This window comes from Sciurus vulgaris, assembly GCF_902686455.1.
Source record: "Sciurus vulgaris genome assembly, chromosome: 7".
Classification (NCBI taxonomy): Eukaryota; Metazoa; Chordata; class Mammalia; order Rodentia; family Sciuridae; genus Sciurus; species Sciurus vulgaris.
The window spans coordinates 145395965-145411733 of record NC_136467.1 but is presented as its reverse complement, the minus strand read 5'-3'; the positions used below and the strand labels follow the sequence as shown (position 1 = coordinate 145411733).

Below are 15769 nucleotides of genomic sequence, written 5' to 3'. Positions count from 1 at the left end.
GTCTTCAGGCAAAAAAAAGGGGCCAAGTCCCAGTTCTACTATGTCAGTGCTGTGCGCCTTGGTCAGCGTACTTTATTAATTCTGTTTTATTTTCTCAGCTATACAGTTGATGGAGTTACTAAGAGAAATGTGAGTGTACCAATAAAACTATAATTGTATTATTCGAGTAAACATTTTTCTGAGGGTTTTAGTGAATTGAATATACAATGCATGTTTTTCATTTTTATGGGGATTAGTGAAGTCATCTTTCATGGCCAGAGTAGTTAAATTACATTTTAAAGTCTTTTGTGGGTTAATGTCCACGATGGGCAGTGAATGGAATAAACTAACTAGTTTGGTAAGTTAAATCAGTTTGTGTATCAGTTCAAGATGGAGGAGTTTTCTACTGAAGTCAAATTGTAGTTAATTGTGAGCATGTTATGGATTTTTAAATGTTGATTTTTTGCTAAACATTTCCTGCTGAAGGTTTTAGAAGGACACCTCCCCTCCCCCTGCCACACCACCTGCAGACCTTTGAAAAAGGGAGATGCATGTAATGCCTTTGAAATGATGCTTCGATGGTAGGAAAGGGCAGGTCAAGCCCCTGCCCACCTCTCCTGACCTCACCTGAGAGTGACAGTGGGCAGTGTCTAGTTGCTCTTGGTTTGATACCCTTGCAAAAAATCAATGACAGCAGATCTCCTACCTGCACAGTGGCCCCTGTGTGCCCCTGTGTACCCCCGTGTACACATACCAGTGCTGCCCTGGCTAGGATGGGTGAAGGGCCTCATGTAACGCCACCTCTAGTTAAAGGTGCACAGTCTTGTGCTGAGGTACAAGAAGAGTATTCACCAGGGTTGGTACTTCATCTACTGTGTAGCACGTAAGTTCTATTTCTATGGGGGACCCTGAGCTACTCCCCGTCCCCACCAAAAAAGCGAAATTACGATTTTTTAAAATGCTAAATAAAAAAGGAATTGATGTATAATGGAATTGAAGTTTGAGATTTTTCTTAAGGTTAGAATGTGTGTTTACTAACTCTCCCCTCCCACTTGTAAATATTTTTCTAATGTGTATGCCTCTAATGTACCAATATGCATCATTGTACAACACTATGGAACTTTTCCTGAAATCAAGAGTGCTAAGAGGAAACCTAACACTTTGTCTCTATTGTTTTAGGTGTCTAAAAGTATCTGTTTGGGAAACAGTATTTCTTTGCTAGGTACTGAGAATATTTTAGGAAAGGGCTCTTAATCTTTTTGGTGCCTGAATCCTTTGAAAATTAAGAATTCCCAAAGAGTTTTGTTTATGTTGTTTGCATCTATTGATACTCACCACATGGAAAGTTAAAATTAGCTGGTCCTGGTGGTGTAAGCCTTTGTTTCCAGCTTCTTTGGAGGTTGAGGCAGGAGCATCACAAGTTGGAGGCCAGTCTGGGCAATTTTAGTGAGACGCTGTCTCAAAATAAAAAAGGACTGTGGATATACCTCAGAGGTAGAGCATTTGCCTAGCCTATGCAAAGACCTAGAGTTAATACTCAGTACTCCAAACTGTCTCTTTAAATTTAAATAGGGTGAACCAACACGCCTAGCATGAATGGGACTTTTCCCCAGTACAAAGAAAAGAAAAAAAAAAAGTTAAAATTTAGATTCTGAATTCTAAAGTTGAAATTAGTCATTCATTCTTCAGTAAGTTCATTAAATAAGTAACATTTTAAAGAAAAATAGCTATCTTCCCTCTCCAAAATGAGTAGTAGTGTTGCTTTATATATATATATATATATATATATTTTTTTTTTTTTTGCAAATCTCTTTAATGCTTGGTTTAATAGATGAACTGGATTCTCATACCTACTTCTGAATCTGTTGTGATATACATCATATAGCCTCTGGAAAACTCCACTGTGTAGTTAGGGGAGAATATCAGTAGAAAAGGCAAAGAATATTTTTAGTGTCATTATGAAAGTAATTTCAACTTCATAGATCCCCTTAGAGGGTCTTCTTGGACCTGTGTGTCCCAGGACTACATTTTGAGAACTTGTGTTAAGTGGTGTCTGGGACTATACATGCATTTAAGAATTCTTAGGACTTTTTAATACATCTGACTTGATTGTCCTGTTAGAACTTTATGCTAATTGAGCAGGGTGAAGGAAGGTGTGATTTACATGATACCTTTGAAAAGTTGATTACACTCCATCAGCTTACTGTGTTTTTGATTCTAATTTGCACGAAGCTCAGAAAATGTTCTTATATGGCTCTATTCATAAAGATATTTCTTGATTATACATTGAATTATGTGAAAATGTAACTCATCTTTACCCAAAGACTGTATGGCTTTGATTTTGCACCTCTGACTGCTGAGCAACTCCTAACCTCTTTAGGAGGCTTTCTTAATATTCTCAGTGACTTCCTTCTCAATCCTCAGATTTAACCTTGATCCCCATAGGGATGAGTAACTGACCCACTTTATAAGGAGTCAAAGAATAAGACTGGAGAAGAGCGTCTGAAGACATATTTTGTCATAGTTGAGGTTTAGAAATCATCCCCCCTTCTCCCTTCAGACTACAAGTGATGGTATTTTTTTTAAATTCTTAAATGTTTAGGAATTTGCATAAACTTACGAATCACACACATTCAGGTCATTTAACAACATGACTGTGTTCCAAGAAGTGTGATATTAGGCAATTTTGTTGTCACATCATAGAGTGTACTTAAACACACCTCGATGGTGGACCTCTGCTGTACACCTAGGCTATACAGTGTGCATGTGGTGTGGCCTCTTGCTTTGTAGTCATGTATTATCAAGTATGGTGTATTATCAAGTGTGATCTAGTTATATGAGTGTAGTGCAGTAGGTCTGCTAACACCAGCATCCCCCAGACTGGAGTAGGCATTGTGCTGAAACCTGACATCAGCTATGCTGTCACTAGTCTCTAGGAAATTTTCAGCTCCATTACACTCCTAGGGACCACTGTTGTATATGTAGTCTGTCATCGGCCTAGATGTCTTTATGCAGCACATAACTACAACACAGACTTAGTTGAAGTTGAAGGTAAGATTTATCTAAATTAGGGGGTGGGCGTGGAGGGCAGTGGTGAGCACTTGAGGGCCTGGGTTGGATCCCCAGCCTTGGGGGAGGGGGGCACAATTGTGTCTAACTTCCTTGCAGATGTGGAGGGGGCATGCTTCAGCTCCTGCGTAGCCCACCTAAGTAGAAATGGGTGGGCAGTTCCTGTAGCACTGGGGGCCTGCTCTTTGTCTTGTCCTTTTTTCTTCCAGTTTTTTATCTTCCGTTCCTCTTCCTGTCTTGTTTTTGTTCCTTACTGTCTGGTTCCTCCAGTGGCTCCCAGGAGAACTGCCTAAACTGGGTCGTTCAGCAGCTGCTTATTTGAGGCATGGCTGTGGGCACTCTAGTCAGAGCTGAGCGAGCTGCCCAGCCTCAAGGAGCTTGTAATCTAGACCTGAGACGGAAATAGATCCAGTGAGACTTCCCCCGTTTACAAACTGCTCCAGATTTTAAGCTAGTACACCTGCAGCTTGAGAATCCTAGCTAAACGATGTCACATTTCTCTCAGAAATTATTTCCACTGAGGAAATAATACCTTTTTCTTTAAAATAAAACACATTTCACAGTGGCACGATATTTCAGATATTTTCAGTTTTATGCCTTATCTTTGATATACATATGTTTTACCTAATTAGAACTGTAATGACAGTATTTTATATTGGTTATATTCTAAAAACGCTCTCTCCAGGTTTCTATTCATTGTTTGCAGGTATTTTAAAATAGCTACATAATATTGTGTTGCTGTCAGTTTAAGCATTGCTGTTGGATTTTTATTTGCTTTAATGTCACATGCTTTAGAAACTCCTTTTGTACATGTATCTTTATGTTGCTTCTTTAAAATGACTCCAGATAAAGTCCTAAAAATAAAATGATTGAGCAACAGGCTGTGAGTGTCTGTGGCTCTTGCCATGCATGCTGTGCTGCTCTCCAGAATCCTCCTGCCAGCTGACCTCAGGTGATGGGTGTGCCCTGCTGGCACTGCCACCTTGCTTTCTGCTTCAGCTGTTTCTCCACTTGACACCACCAATTAAGTATGACAGCAGGGTTTTATTTTCTTTTATAAAGAAAGATAAAGTTCTAGATGTTTACACTGGGAGCTTGATGGTGTAAACAACCCCTCCCCCCCTTTGGTTAAAGATTGTATTGTTTTCTTATGGTTTTATTCTACTTCCAAGTCATGTTTCATAGTGTTGCTGTGTGATCCTTCCAAAATCAAGTTTAATCCCCATCGCTTTTCCTTAAAACCTCTTTACCTTGTTGAAAAGATTTCAAGCTGTTTAGTGTGACTTTGGGGGACTTTAGGAGCTAACGTCTTACCACATGGTTCTTAATCATGCTATCTCTCTCTCTCTCTTTTTTTTTTTGTACTGGGGATTGAACTCAGGGTGCTTAACCACGGACCCACATCCCCACCCCCCCCCTTTTTTAAAAAATATTTTATTTAGAAACAGTCTTACTGAGTTGCTTAGGGCCTTGCTGAGGTGCTGAGGCTGGCTTTGAATTTGAGATCCTCCTGCCTCGGCCTCCTGAGTCTCTGGGATTACAGCGTGCATCATGGCGCCCAGCTAGGTCTTTCTCCTTTCATTTGGCCTGTTTCCAGTACTTTGAACCTGTTTTACTGGGTCACCATTATTGTTCTATTAACTTGTTTACATGTTATCTATTTAATGTCTGCCTTCCCCATGAGACTGAGTTCCTTGAAGCAGTGAGTGGGTCATCAGTGTCTGGAAGCTGTGTTCAACAAAATAGAAGAGCAAAATTTTATATTTCTTTCTTCTTAATACTCACATTGGTAAATAAAAAAGAGAACTGCATATTACTAAAAGCAGTATAATATTAGCTGTGTGATCTTAACCTCTCACTGCCTCAGTGTGCTTCCCTATCAAGAGGGCATAAAACAAAGCTCAGCAGGGTGATTGTAAGGATTAAATGAGATGATCCACATTAGTGCTTGAAGCATTACCTCACACAGTATTAATAGCACAATAAATTACTATAGTTATTTTCTCTAAGTTTTTGTTTTAAATTCTAGAGGATATGGTGTTGACTGTGTCGTTTTACCTTTTTGGTGACACATCAGGATCTAAACCCTGAGGACAGTTTAGCATTTGAAGATTTGATGTACCAATCATTCCTTAGAGAGATTCTTCAATGTATCTTTTAAAATGTGTCTGTACTTTGGGATGACACCTCATCAGATGGAAGGGAGTGATTTAGGTCCTGGGCAAAGTCTTTGTAAATAATGCATTCAGCAGGATGGAGGATTCTGTATTCTTTCCACAGTGAGTTTGAATTGGAGGGAGGGCAGGAAATAGAACCAAGCATCTCTGCGATGTGCAGAACCTCTTCAGTACTAGAAAGAGGTCGTATTATCAGCAGGTATAGGAAGAGTGTTTCTCTTATTTAGCACCTATGAGCAGCTGCAGGGAATTCAAATTAGTATAGTAAGGAATCTTTATCTTTAAAGAACTTTCTAGGTTTGCCTAGAGGCGGAGTATCCTCTCTTGTGTAGTCTCAGGTGAACTGCAGATTTCTTCATAGGTTGTTCTCAGTATCCACACTGGAGAACCCTTTGGATGAGAAAGGGCAAGAGTAGAGCTGCTCAGGACGCTTTCCCCTCTCCTGCTTAAGTTAGAGACACCGGCTAGAGTACTATTGGATGATGAGAGTGATGGTTTGAGCAACTGAATTTAGGAGATGGTGTTCTTCAGAAACTTCAGTAGCATTTTGAAAGTCTTACATCCTGGATTCTTAGGTTTACAGTTTCTGTAGCATCTCTCCATGTTTGCTTACTGAATTGGGAAAGGTGTCTTGTATTCATGTTTTTTTAATGTTCCCCCCCCCCGCCTCCCCAGTCATTTATTAAAGGATTGGAATGAAGAACATTGCTAATTTCATCTAGTTCTCATTCAACTCTGTGAAATATTAGCAGCTCTGTGCAATCTCCACTGTACCAGGGATGAAACTGACGCTTAGAGAGTTACTTGCCAAGGCCTGAGTTGATGGTGGAGCTTGGTTTTGAAGCCAACATCTGAAACCATCCTAGTACATGTCTCAGAGGAGACAAGAAGAGTAGTTATTTGAAAGGAAGATTGTGTCAGTTATTTTAAAGTTTTAAGACAGGTGGCTTCACTAGTGTGAAATAGTGAGTATATGAGACCGGAAGGGGAACCAGTTTAGTGTTTTTCCCCCAACTACTAAGTTTGAGAAAATGGAGTCCAGTGAGATGTGCCCAGTCCCCACGTCTGTTTACAAATCAGAAACAAAACAAAAAACCCAGGCAGAGGCTCTATTTTTCAATGTCAAATTCATATCAGTGGTAACAAATGATAAAGCATCTGCCTTCACCTCTGCTTTAAGTAGTATTAACCCATTCTTTTGGGATTAGTTTTAACATTTTGTTTATGTTGTACGAATGGGGGAGCGTGGCAGAGAGGAACACAAGAATGACTGATCACCAGAAAAATGAAAATGAATTAGGCTTTGCTGCATAATTGGTTCAGAAATAGCATCCAAGACAGGGAAAAGGGAGTTTAAAGATCATGAATTATAGTAGACTAGTGCCTTGAAGCAGTATTTCAACTCTCTTTCAGCTTGGAACCATTGTGAGCATAACAGTTGAAATATTTGAATTGAAAATCAAACTGCTTGTTTTCAACAGGATGCTTTCAGTTTACTAGCATATTCAGATCCTTGGAGTAGCCCAGTTGGAAATCAGCTTGACCCGATTCAGAGAGAACCTGTGTGCTCAGCTCTTAACAGTGCAATATTAGGTAAGTAAGACCAAAAAGCACAATTTCACCTAGGTTCTCAGAATATTTGAGAGGATATTTATGCTAACATTTATATTTTCTTTTTTTTTGCGGTACTGGGGATCGAACTCAGGGCCTTGTGCTTGCAAGGCAAGCACTCTACCAGCTGAGCTATCTCCCCAGCCCAACATTTATATTTTCTAAATTCATAAGGGAAATGTTTTCTTTGTTTTTGAAATGTAAAATTACCTTTAAATACAGAAACCTTCCTTTATCTCAAGTCTAGATTACATGGATTCTTATGGAATAAAAACAGCTTGGGGCACACCTTGGGATGTTTAGAAAATAGAAGTGTGTGTGTGTGTGTGTGTGTGTAAGTGTGTAAGCATTGCTGGTAGCCATGAAATGTGTGCTTCATTTTTAGGGTAAGGTATGTTGGTAGTCATTGTGTTTAAATCAAAATATTACCCTATCAGAGATACACCCCTCTTCTACTCTTCAGTGAAGTGTTCTGTCACTCGTTTTTAGGGTGGCAATTGGAAGACAGCATTCTGTTAAATTCTCACTCTGGGTAGGCTGCAGCCCTTCCTTCAGTATGGAGAGAGGATGCTGGCTTGGTGGGAGGATGGCCTGCTGTTTCTGTGACTGACTAATCATCAGGCTGAGTTGTGAAAGTTGCAGGAAATGGTGAGAGTCTGAACTAGAGCAGTAAAAGGGCTGAAATTGAAGCGGATGAGAACAGGGTGCAGCCCCGTTGAGGAAGTGCTGAGTCTGTGGTGGGACAGACCCTTACAACACATTTTGTTTAGTGAATTGATTGTATCTGGATTTGTTTGGTTGTTGTGAAAGGATTTGAGGATGTTAATGAAGACTGAGGATAGAAGGGAGCAGGGGGACCCTGAGGAAAGCAGTGGAGGTTTTTGATGGAGCAGGTGTAAGGAGAATGCAGATGAGGGTGTGAGGCCTGAGCTCCAGTGGGCAGGAGTCCTAGCTGGTGTCCCCACCACCACATCCCCACATTCTGCCTTGAGGTGTTTGCAGTGGGCCGCCCGGGCACATCCCCCACCCGCTTAAGATGGAAGCCTTTACAAAGGGCCTCCGGATGATTTGAGTCCCGTCAGCGCCAACCCTTGGAGTCAAATTATATTTGCATTTAAGTTAACCAAATTCAGTTATCCTTACCTGATAAAAAGGGTAAATGAGGAGGAAAAACAGCAATTTAAATAACACGGCATAGCCAGGGGTATGCAGGAAATAACTTAAATTTGCCATTGGTTTCAGTTTCTGTGAACAACTTACTGTAGTGTGATCATAGTATATAGGTACTAAACACTTTTTATATGAATTGTTACACACTTTATATTTCCAAATATAGGATTGATTGTATACATACAAACCTTTAATTTGGGGGCAGTTCTCTTCAAAGGTAATTTAGAGAACAGTGATTTTTTTTCATCTGACTTCCAGAGTCTTGATTGTCCAGACAAAATGGGACTGACTTCAGTCCAGTTACAAGTCTATCCTGAGCTATCAACCGTGTTAGGGTTGGGGGCTCCTAGTCACACATTTCAGGAGGACACCGGCAGGGGGGAAAGGAGGTAATTCCAGTACTCACATTTAACTGTTACTGTTTTGTAAGGGGCGGGCAGACCATTATAAAGTTCATTAATTCTTTATCTGTTAAGGACTAACTCTGATGTTTGGAAATAGGAGTAGTGTCCTTCCTATAGTAGTTTTTAAAAGTTAATTTGTATATAGTAAATCATGTGAATGTCTTTCGTTAATGTGTTTTGGTTATACAAAATCCACTTAGCTCTATTGGCAAAAACAAGAGTACTTAGTGGCTTTGTAGGGAAAACTATTATTGACTGTAATTCTTTTTGAAATCACTACACTATATAGATGGTCATGCAGACCTATTTGTTAGGTAAGACTCAAACTTGGATAGATTTTTTCGGATAAACATGACCAATTTTCTTATTTCTTGGGTTCCTCAAAGGAATTACATTGTTGAGTGTTAAACTGTTTCAGGACCTTATCTGAGATGTGTATCTTACTGTGCTGTATTACAGAGGTTCAGCTATAATGGGTGCTTCAGTTTATTAACTGTGTAATTCCTACATGATTAATGACAGATTATAAATTGCTGTGCATGTTTATATTGCTATATATAGGTTTTCCTATATAGAGTGCATATGTATTTATATGTAATTCTTAAGATTTTCCTATGTTCAAAAAAATTAAAGATGCCCCTCTTGGCCAAAATAAGACTAATTCTGTACCCATAATGCATATATTTGAGCACGGTTACATCTTTCCCTGTTAACCTTCAAGAGTTATTTTTTAAAACTTTTTCAATATTAATTAAATGAGTACTTTAAATAATCTTAACCCACAGACATTTTGAACAGTATCTTCTCACTGATCTGTGTACCTTTTCTGGTATACTTTTATTGTGGTTTCCTTTTTCCTTGTGCCTTTACATCCTCAGTTCGCTTTTTTCCCTTCATTCCTTTAGGAAGATTTCTCTCATGACCATTGTGCAAGTGTTGGGTATTTTTTGACGCGGGGTTGGGGTTGGGGTGTACCAGGGATTAAACCCAGAGGTACTTAATCACTGAGCCACTAACCCAGCCCTTTTTAATATTTTATTCAGAGACAGGGCCTAAGTTGCTGAGGCTGGCTTTGAACTCGAGATCCTTCTACCTCAGCCTCCCAAGCCATGTACTCCGTGGCGCCCAGCCTATTGCAAGTTCTGAATCAAGGGGAGTGAACTGTATGGGGCCTTACCAGCTATGTATCCCTGTTTTTGCCCTTTCTAGTCAACTGTGCCAATGACAGGGTAGTAATTTTACTAATTGAGAATCCCCATGACATATGGACACTGTCACCATACAGAGAAATACCAGCTTCTGAGTTAGGCTACTTTTACCTTTAATTTACTTTTCCATCTCTGGCAAGGAATGAAATGTGGTAATAGCTGCATTTCTGCTGCAGCTGACAAATTTGTAGTTATGTACCACGCTACAAACTTCCAATTTTTAGAATGTCTGAACTATCAATTTTAAGTTGACCCCTCCATAGTTACACAGTGACCTTGCTCTGTTTTCTGATATCACTATTACCCCAAATAACACTTACCACTATGCTTTGGAGGCAGGTAGGCAGCTTCAACTGAATCTTGTCTCCTCAAGGTGGGTATCACTGGAAACATAATGAAAATCTGCTTCTCCTCCCATCCGCTTTTGGTTAATGTCAACCCACTTTGGTCAAGTAGAGCAGAAATACTAAATATTACTTATTCCCCACTCCAAATGTCAGATGTTTATGTTCCCAACATAGTTAATGTAGAATTAAAATAGTTTGTGTCTGATACTTTCAAACCCCAATTTTGCAAGTTTTTCTCTTAGTTGGTCACCCAGTACCCAGACCATTTAGAGCAGTATATCCAAGGCATTGCTCTGCCTTTGCTGGTGAGGTTATCAGAAGCCACACAGGCAGATAATTGATAGGAAATACGATATTTCCTTGGTTGTTTATTAAAATGTCTCACTAACTGCGATTTCCATTTTTAAATCTTTTTCCTCAGAAACCCACAATCTGCCAAAGCAACCTCCACTTGCCCTAGCAATGGGACAGGCCACACAGTGTCTAGGACTGATGGCTCGATCAGGAATTGGCTCCTGTGCATTTGCCACAGTGGAAGACTACCTACATTAGCTATGCATTTCAAGAGCTCACACTTACATTGTGGCATATAGTCAACAAGGAAGTAGACCAGCTCGGCTGATTTGAAATTTAGATTTTTTTAATTATGTACTGGGGACAGGTTTTTGTCGCTTTACATTGCTTCCTAGTTTACAGCATGATGCAAATGATTTTCTAACTTAGTGTTAGGAGAAATTATTTTCCATCTTTAACCTCTTAGTTGTCTAAGAGTTAAATATTACTGAATTTCAGACATTCAAATTGATCATCAGAAATCCTTTAAAACAATTACCTAAAACAAACCAAAAAGTCCTGCCTTCTTTGTGGGGAGGAGATGGGGAGAGGAAATGGAACAAGTTGTGTTTGTGTTAGCATGTGGGTGATGTAAACTTCAAATTGGGAGATGTTCCGACCCCCACTCCCATATAAGCATTCAATCAGTGTAACTTGCAAAATGCATAAACATCGACAGTTTGAATCTATAGTGTTGATGGAAGGAATCATTTTTAACGTGTACTGTAAAACTTGAAATGCTCAGGAGCTGAGTGAATATGTTCGTTGCTACTTACAATCCCGACCTGTTAGTCCCAGTAGTTTTGTTTTAACATGGTCTTTTCAACTTTGTTTCCTGTTTAATTACAGATGACTTCTGTTGTAGACTCACAAGTTTAACTGTTGTATTATAACAGTATTACATGTCAACAGTGTGGTTATGACCTTTATTTATATAAAAACCAAATATTTAGTCAATTTACTGTGTCTTAATTTAATCTTTGTACACCTTCCATTTTTAAGTGCTTAAATGAGTACTATATTGCAATAAAAAATGTAGTGATATAATTAACCAGCCATTAAAAATTTACTTCTACAGATACTGCAGTGTCAATTGAGTTTATGTATAGGTACATGTATACTTCTTATAGGTTAGTGTAGAATTAGGGCAGTTGATGTTTTTATTGCTTCTGAGTTCTGCCCCCAAGACTGCCTTCTTTACTGGTCGCCCTGGATTAGCATTAAACCTTATATTGCACATGGCAGAAAGACAGTAGGAAATGAAGCCTCATTGTTTTCAAACAATCACAGCATGGCATGTGAGACTTGCCAGTTAAACCCCAAAACTATTTAAAAGTTTGTTTTAAAAAGCTGTTCAACAGATCACCCTGATCCTTTGGTATGGTAAAGGTGTCAGCTGACTGTCTACACACAGGCTGAATCTTCTCTAAGAACAGATGACTGCTTAGATTTTACACTCTTAAAATTACTTCTCTCTCACTCCCTGAGGAATTATTGCAAAGCAGTATTCTGTAAAACCAATCTCATCGAAAGCACCAGAACACCTGGGAGTGGTGCTTGAAAAGACCTTCCTATGGGTCCACCACTCCCCCTCTCCCTGCCAACCCTGCCATGCGCCGCCTGTAGGGGTGGAAGAGGTGCCTTTACTGAAGTGGGCATTGCCTGTGTTCAGTTGCTTGGATTTAAGAAAACAAAGGAAACATTATTTAAAACTACACTTTCTCTCAGGACTTTCAAAGATGAGAAGGCATCATCATACTCTAAATATTTCTGCAGGAAAGTACACATGGTTTTTATGATGGCACTTTAAAATTATTTATGAATGATTAATTTTTTTGTAAGAAAAATGAATCCTAAATTACATACACGGTACCAGATTCTTTGGCTTTTACTTTGATTTATTAGTTTTCATCTTTCTGACCATCCACCGTCGTTTAAATCTCTTTGCATTTTGTTTTTTCTGGATTCCTAGAATAGAAAGGTTTATGTAGTAAGAATATTAAATATTAAAATTCCCAAGAAACAAAATTGAAGATATTCTTTTTAAGATTCTCTGGTTCATGTGAATGGTATACTAAAACTAGATCTGTTCAATTATAATTACAAACTATTGTCCTCCAAAGAACAGTCAACAAAAGTATCAGAGCTGAAAATAGCTGAATCTTACCCCAAGCATGATTCAAAAACTGGGCTGCAGCCTTTTTCACTGGTAACCTCTTGTTGTCAAGAGACAGAAACTTATTCACTAAGAAAGAGAATCATTTGTCATTTCTCTGTTTGCTTTGCAGTTAAAAAAAAATGAGCAAAATAGTCCATAAGCAAATTACCAGTAGTTCTGTTGGTTCCTGGGCCATATAGAGAATTATGTATAAAGGCTTTGGCTGCTTGTTGCCTTGAATCTCTCAGATCTTGGTCCTTTAACCTTAGGGCTACATAGCTTTTGTTCTGGCTGATCAACAGAAAAGGTCAAAAACGCTTACTTTCATATACAACTTTTTTTGTGCTGGGGATCAAACTCTGAGCCTCTGCGTGCCAGGCAGAGGCTTTCCCACCGAGCTACCCACAGACCCCGTCTCTGCTTGGCTTTCAAAGGAATTATTTTTGTCATCCCAAATACTAATTTTAAAAATTGTAATTGTGTATATACACAGATAATTTAAGTATAGGGTTATTTTGTAAGAAACATGTACAGTTTAGCATAGCAGTAAATGTGTGCTTTTTATATAACAATCAAAATTCATTTTTTCTGCAAAGGATCCAATCTGAAAATGCTACTAATTAAAACATTTTCCCACATAAGCCAAGCTAACACTTTTATCAAAACGTTACCTTTATATGGGGACAGGGAAGGTTACCTGGCAGACTGTACTTTTTGTCCTTTAACTTTCTTGGAGTCACTTGCTTTTTCACACCCTTCATTTTTCTTTTGTGAATTAACTGAAAAATTCAGTTCTAATTAGTATTTATATTTTAAAAAAACATCTTCTGAAGCTTACTTGTAAGTATCTACGACAGACTTATCTGGATACAGACAGGTTTTATTTATAAGAAGCAGAGTAAACAGGCTCAAGCTAACCTTGGCTAGATCTACGCCCATGCTAAACACAAGGGCCAGTAACATGGAACTAAAAATATATATGCACTTGACACATGAGAAGTTCTTAAATGAGAACAATTCATACCTTCTGCCAATTTTCCTGGTGATTTCTTTATGCTAAGGGGGGAAAAAAAAATGAATGCAATGGCAGATAGCAAAGTACTTAAAACATGTTACACAGTTGCTGGCTTTATGTAAGCTGCCCAACCCCTTTTTCATTATCACCATCCTCAGTTTTTACTTAGGATCTCTCATAGTTTTGGAAAGCAAGTCTTTCCCCAATGCACTATAACAATTCTCAATGAATGATCTGGTATTGTGAGGATCAGAATATCTTCTTGAATATGAAACCATATTACTAGGCCTCAAAAGCAGAGTGGTGTCGAATAGAATTAAAGTGAAACATGAATGGGTTACATAATACAGTATTCAAAACATGAAGTCAAAGGTAGATCTTTCTCATACATGGAGAAATCGCAAAGGATTAACTCAACAGTTAGGCACTGGAGAACAGGATCAGCCTCTAGACCAATGACAACTGACAAAACACAGTATGAGAATACAGAGTGCAACACAGAAGCATTTGCAAAAAAAAAAAAAAAAAAAAAAAAGGCCACAAAGGGGAATGTTGAAAGCCGGGGACACTTGAGGCTGGTTGAAATGATCAAAGAGAATTCACCAACAGAGCTGCATGTACACTAAAAGCATTCAAGATCTGAATAATTCTGGAAAAATTCCTTTTAATAAAAATTTTAAAACTATTGGCCCACATAAAAGAGAGCTAAACTTATGAACTTGGTGCAGTTACGGAGAGCCAAGAGGGATGATAAACCCAAATGTTTAGAAATCTAAATTGAGCAAGTACATGAGATAAAGGAAGATGACAACTTCTGGCTTTTAACTTTCAGTGGATGGCAAAGTCACTAAATGAAATGGAGGAAAAGAGGAAGAACAGTGGCAGGTAAGGTAAGAGTGAGAAAGCTGTGTTTTAGGAGCTTGCTGGGTAACTGTCTTCTACTCCACTAGATGCTAAACATTAAAACACTTGTATTTAACACCGTCTATCCTGCCCCAACTGCGAAAGATGCTCAACACATTTTATTTAATGAACACACTGGGATTAGGAACTCAGAAGCTACTTAGTTTCCTATGGGAATAAACAAAAACAAGTCTAAGAAGTGGTATATTTCCATCTTTCCTACCAAATGCAAATACCACCACTGAAGCTTTTTAACTTAGGTTCCATAATTCCTTCAGTTACATGGATTCAAATAAATGTCCCAGTCTGTAATTGAGATGGTTATATGTAAAAAGTAGTATAAGGTCCAGTTACTTACTCAGTTTGTGGAGCTGTAGTTAACTGCTGTAGAACAGTATCTGGAAGAAGTTTTCTTTTCTTTTAGAATAAAGACATTGAAAAATAAGCAATGTGCTTTTTAAAAACATGCCTGGTTAAACCCTGCCCCCGGCGTCTCTGACTGGGGCAGACGGCTTACGAAACAACTTCCCATTCTCTAGGCCGGTGGGAAGCTGGGGGGGTGTCCGCAGCGTTCCCCACCCTCGGTCACTAGTGAACTGAAAGGGCTTCGAGCATGGCCACTGGTTTGAACGCCTTCCTCAACTGGCCCTGTTCACTCACGGCTCCTAGATTCCGACAGGGGAGAACTACCAAGCGACACTGAGCCATCAGGGTGTGGCGGCCAGCCAGGTCGGTGCTGGGACCTTAACTCGCCACTTGGAGTTCACCAGGTCCCAGTCCACGTTCGAGGTGGGCAGAGAAGGCTGCAGCGTCTCCCCACCACAGCATCTCGCAGCCCCGAGAGCACAAGCGTGGGCGTTCCCGCCCGGCAGGCTGCTTCCAGACCGGGGCGCCCCCCGGCCCTCCCACCTTTTGCTCGATGAACAGCTCCTCGCGCCGCTTCCTCTTCTCCTTCAGCAGCGTCTTCTCCCTGGGAGGAAGGAAGACAGGTCAGCCGGGAGGGCCGAGGCGCCGGAAGCCGCAGTGCTCCCGCCGGGCCGCGGGCTCCGAACCTGCGCACGGTCTCGCGCACCCGCCGCTCCTCTTCTCTCGCTTCTGCCTGGGCGCTGGCGAAGGTCAGCTCCTCGGGGGCCTCGTCGTCCAGCTCATCCTCCCCGTCCTCATCCTCCAGCGGCTCGGCGGCTGCGCCGCTGCTGGGCTGCCCGAGCAGCAGGCCGTGCTCCACCTCCTCCGAGGCGGGCTGGCCCTCGTCCACCATCGCCTCCGCGGACGCGGGGGTGCGGGAAGCGCGCGGCCGGAGCTGCACCATGGCTCACGCCGCGCCGATCGCTCTGACCTCTGACCCGGAAACAGCCGCTCGCCGAGCGCGCCGTGGGAGAGCAAGCGACACGGCCT

The 15769-nt window shown here is 40.4% G+C and overlaps 2 protein-coding genes across 2 annotated transcripts in view; one reads left to right on the top strand and one right to left on the bottom strand.

The window, feature by feature from the left end:
- RANBP9 (RAN binding protein 9) overlaps positions 1–11379 on the top strand; it is an 89633-nt gene extending 78254 nt beyond the window's left edge. Inside the window, exons 13-14 of the mRNA XM_079147309.1 lie at positions 6707–6818; positions 10387–11379. Of these exons, the coding sequence (XP_079003435.1) occupies positions 6707–6818; positions 10387–10517 (243 nt within the window). The 3' untranslated portion in view covers positions 10518–11379. The remainder of the gene's footprint in view (positions 1–6706; positions 6819–10386) is intronic.
- Positions 11380–12099: 720 nt separating this feature from the next.
- Positions 12100–15730, bottom strand: NOL7 (nucleolar protein 7). Its single transcript, XM_079147329.1, has 8 exons — positions 15427–15730; positions 15284–15344; positions 14733–14791; positions 13481–13512; positions 13154–13235; positions 12626–12747; positions 12466–12543; positions 12100–12266 (listed from the first exon to the last, which is right to left on the bottom strand). The coding sequence occupies exons 1-8, from the start codon at positions 15681–15683 to the stop codon at positions 12187–12189; spliced, it is 771 nt and encodes a 256-aa protein (XP_079003455.1). The 5' UTR covers positions 15684–15730; the 3' UTR covers positions 12100–12186.
- Between the last annotated feature and the right edge of the window lie 39 nt (positions 15731–15769).

What these genes read in the sequence shown, in the direction of transcription:
- NOL7 (XM_079147329.1), bottom strand. Translation starts at nt 15,683, where the DNA reads ATGGTGCAGCTCCGGCCGCGCGCTTCCCGCACCCCCGCGTCCGCGGAG. An exon ending in ACTACAGCTCCACAAACTGA is followed by an intron (nt 13,513 to 14,732) that starts GTAAGTAACTGG and finishes TTCCCCCCTTAG; the next exon opens with CATAAAGAAATCACCAGGAA. An exon ending in CAAAAAGTACAGTCTGCCAG is followed by an intron (nt 12,748 to 13,153) that starts GTAACCTTCCCT and finishes TCTGTTGATCAG; the next exon opens with CCAGAACAAAAGCTATGTAG.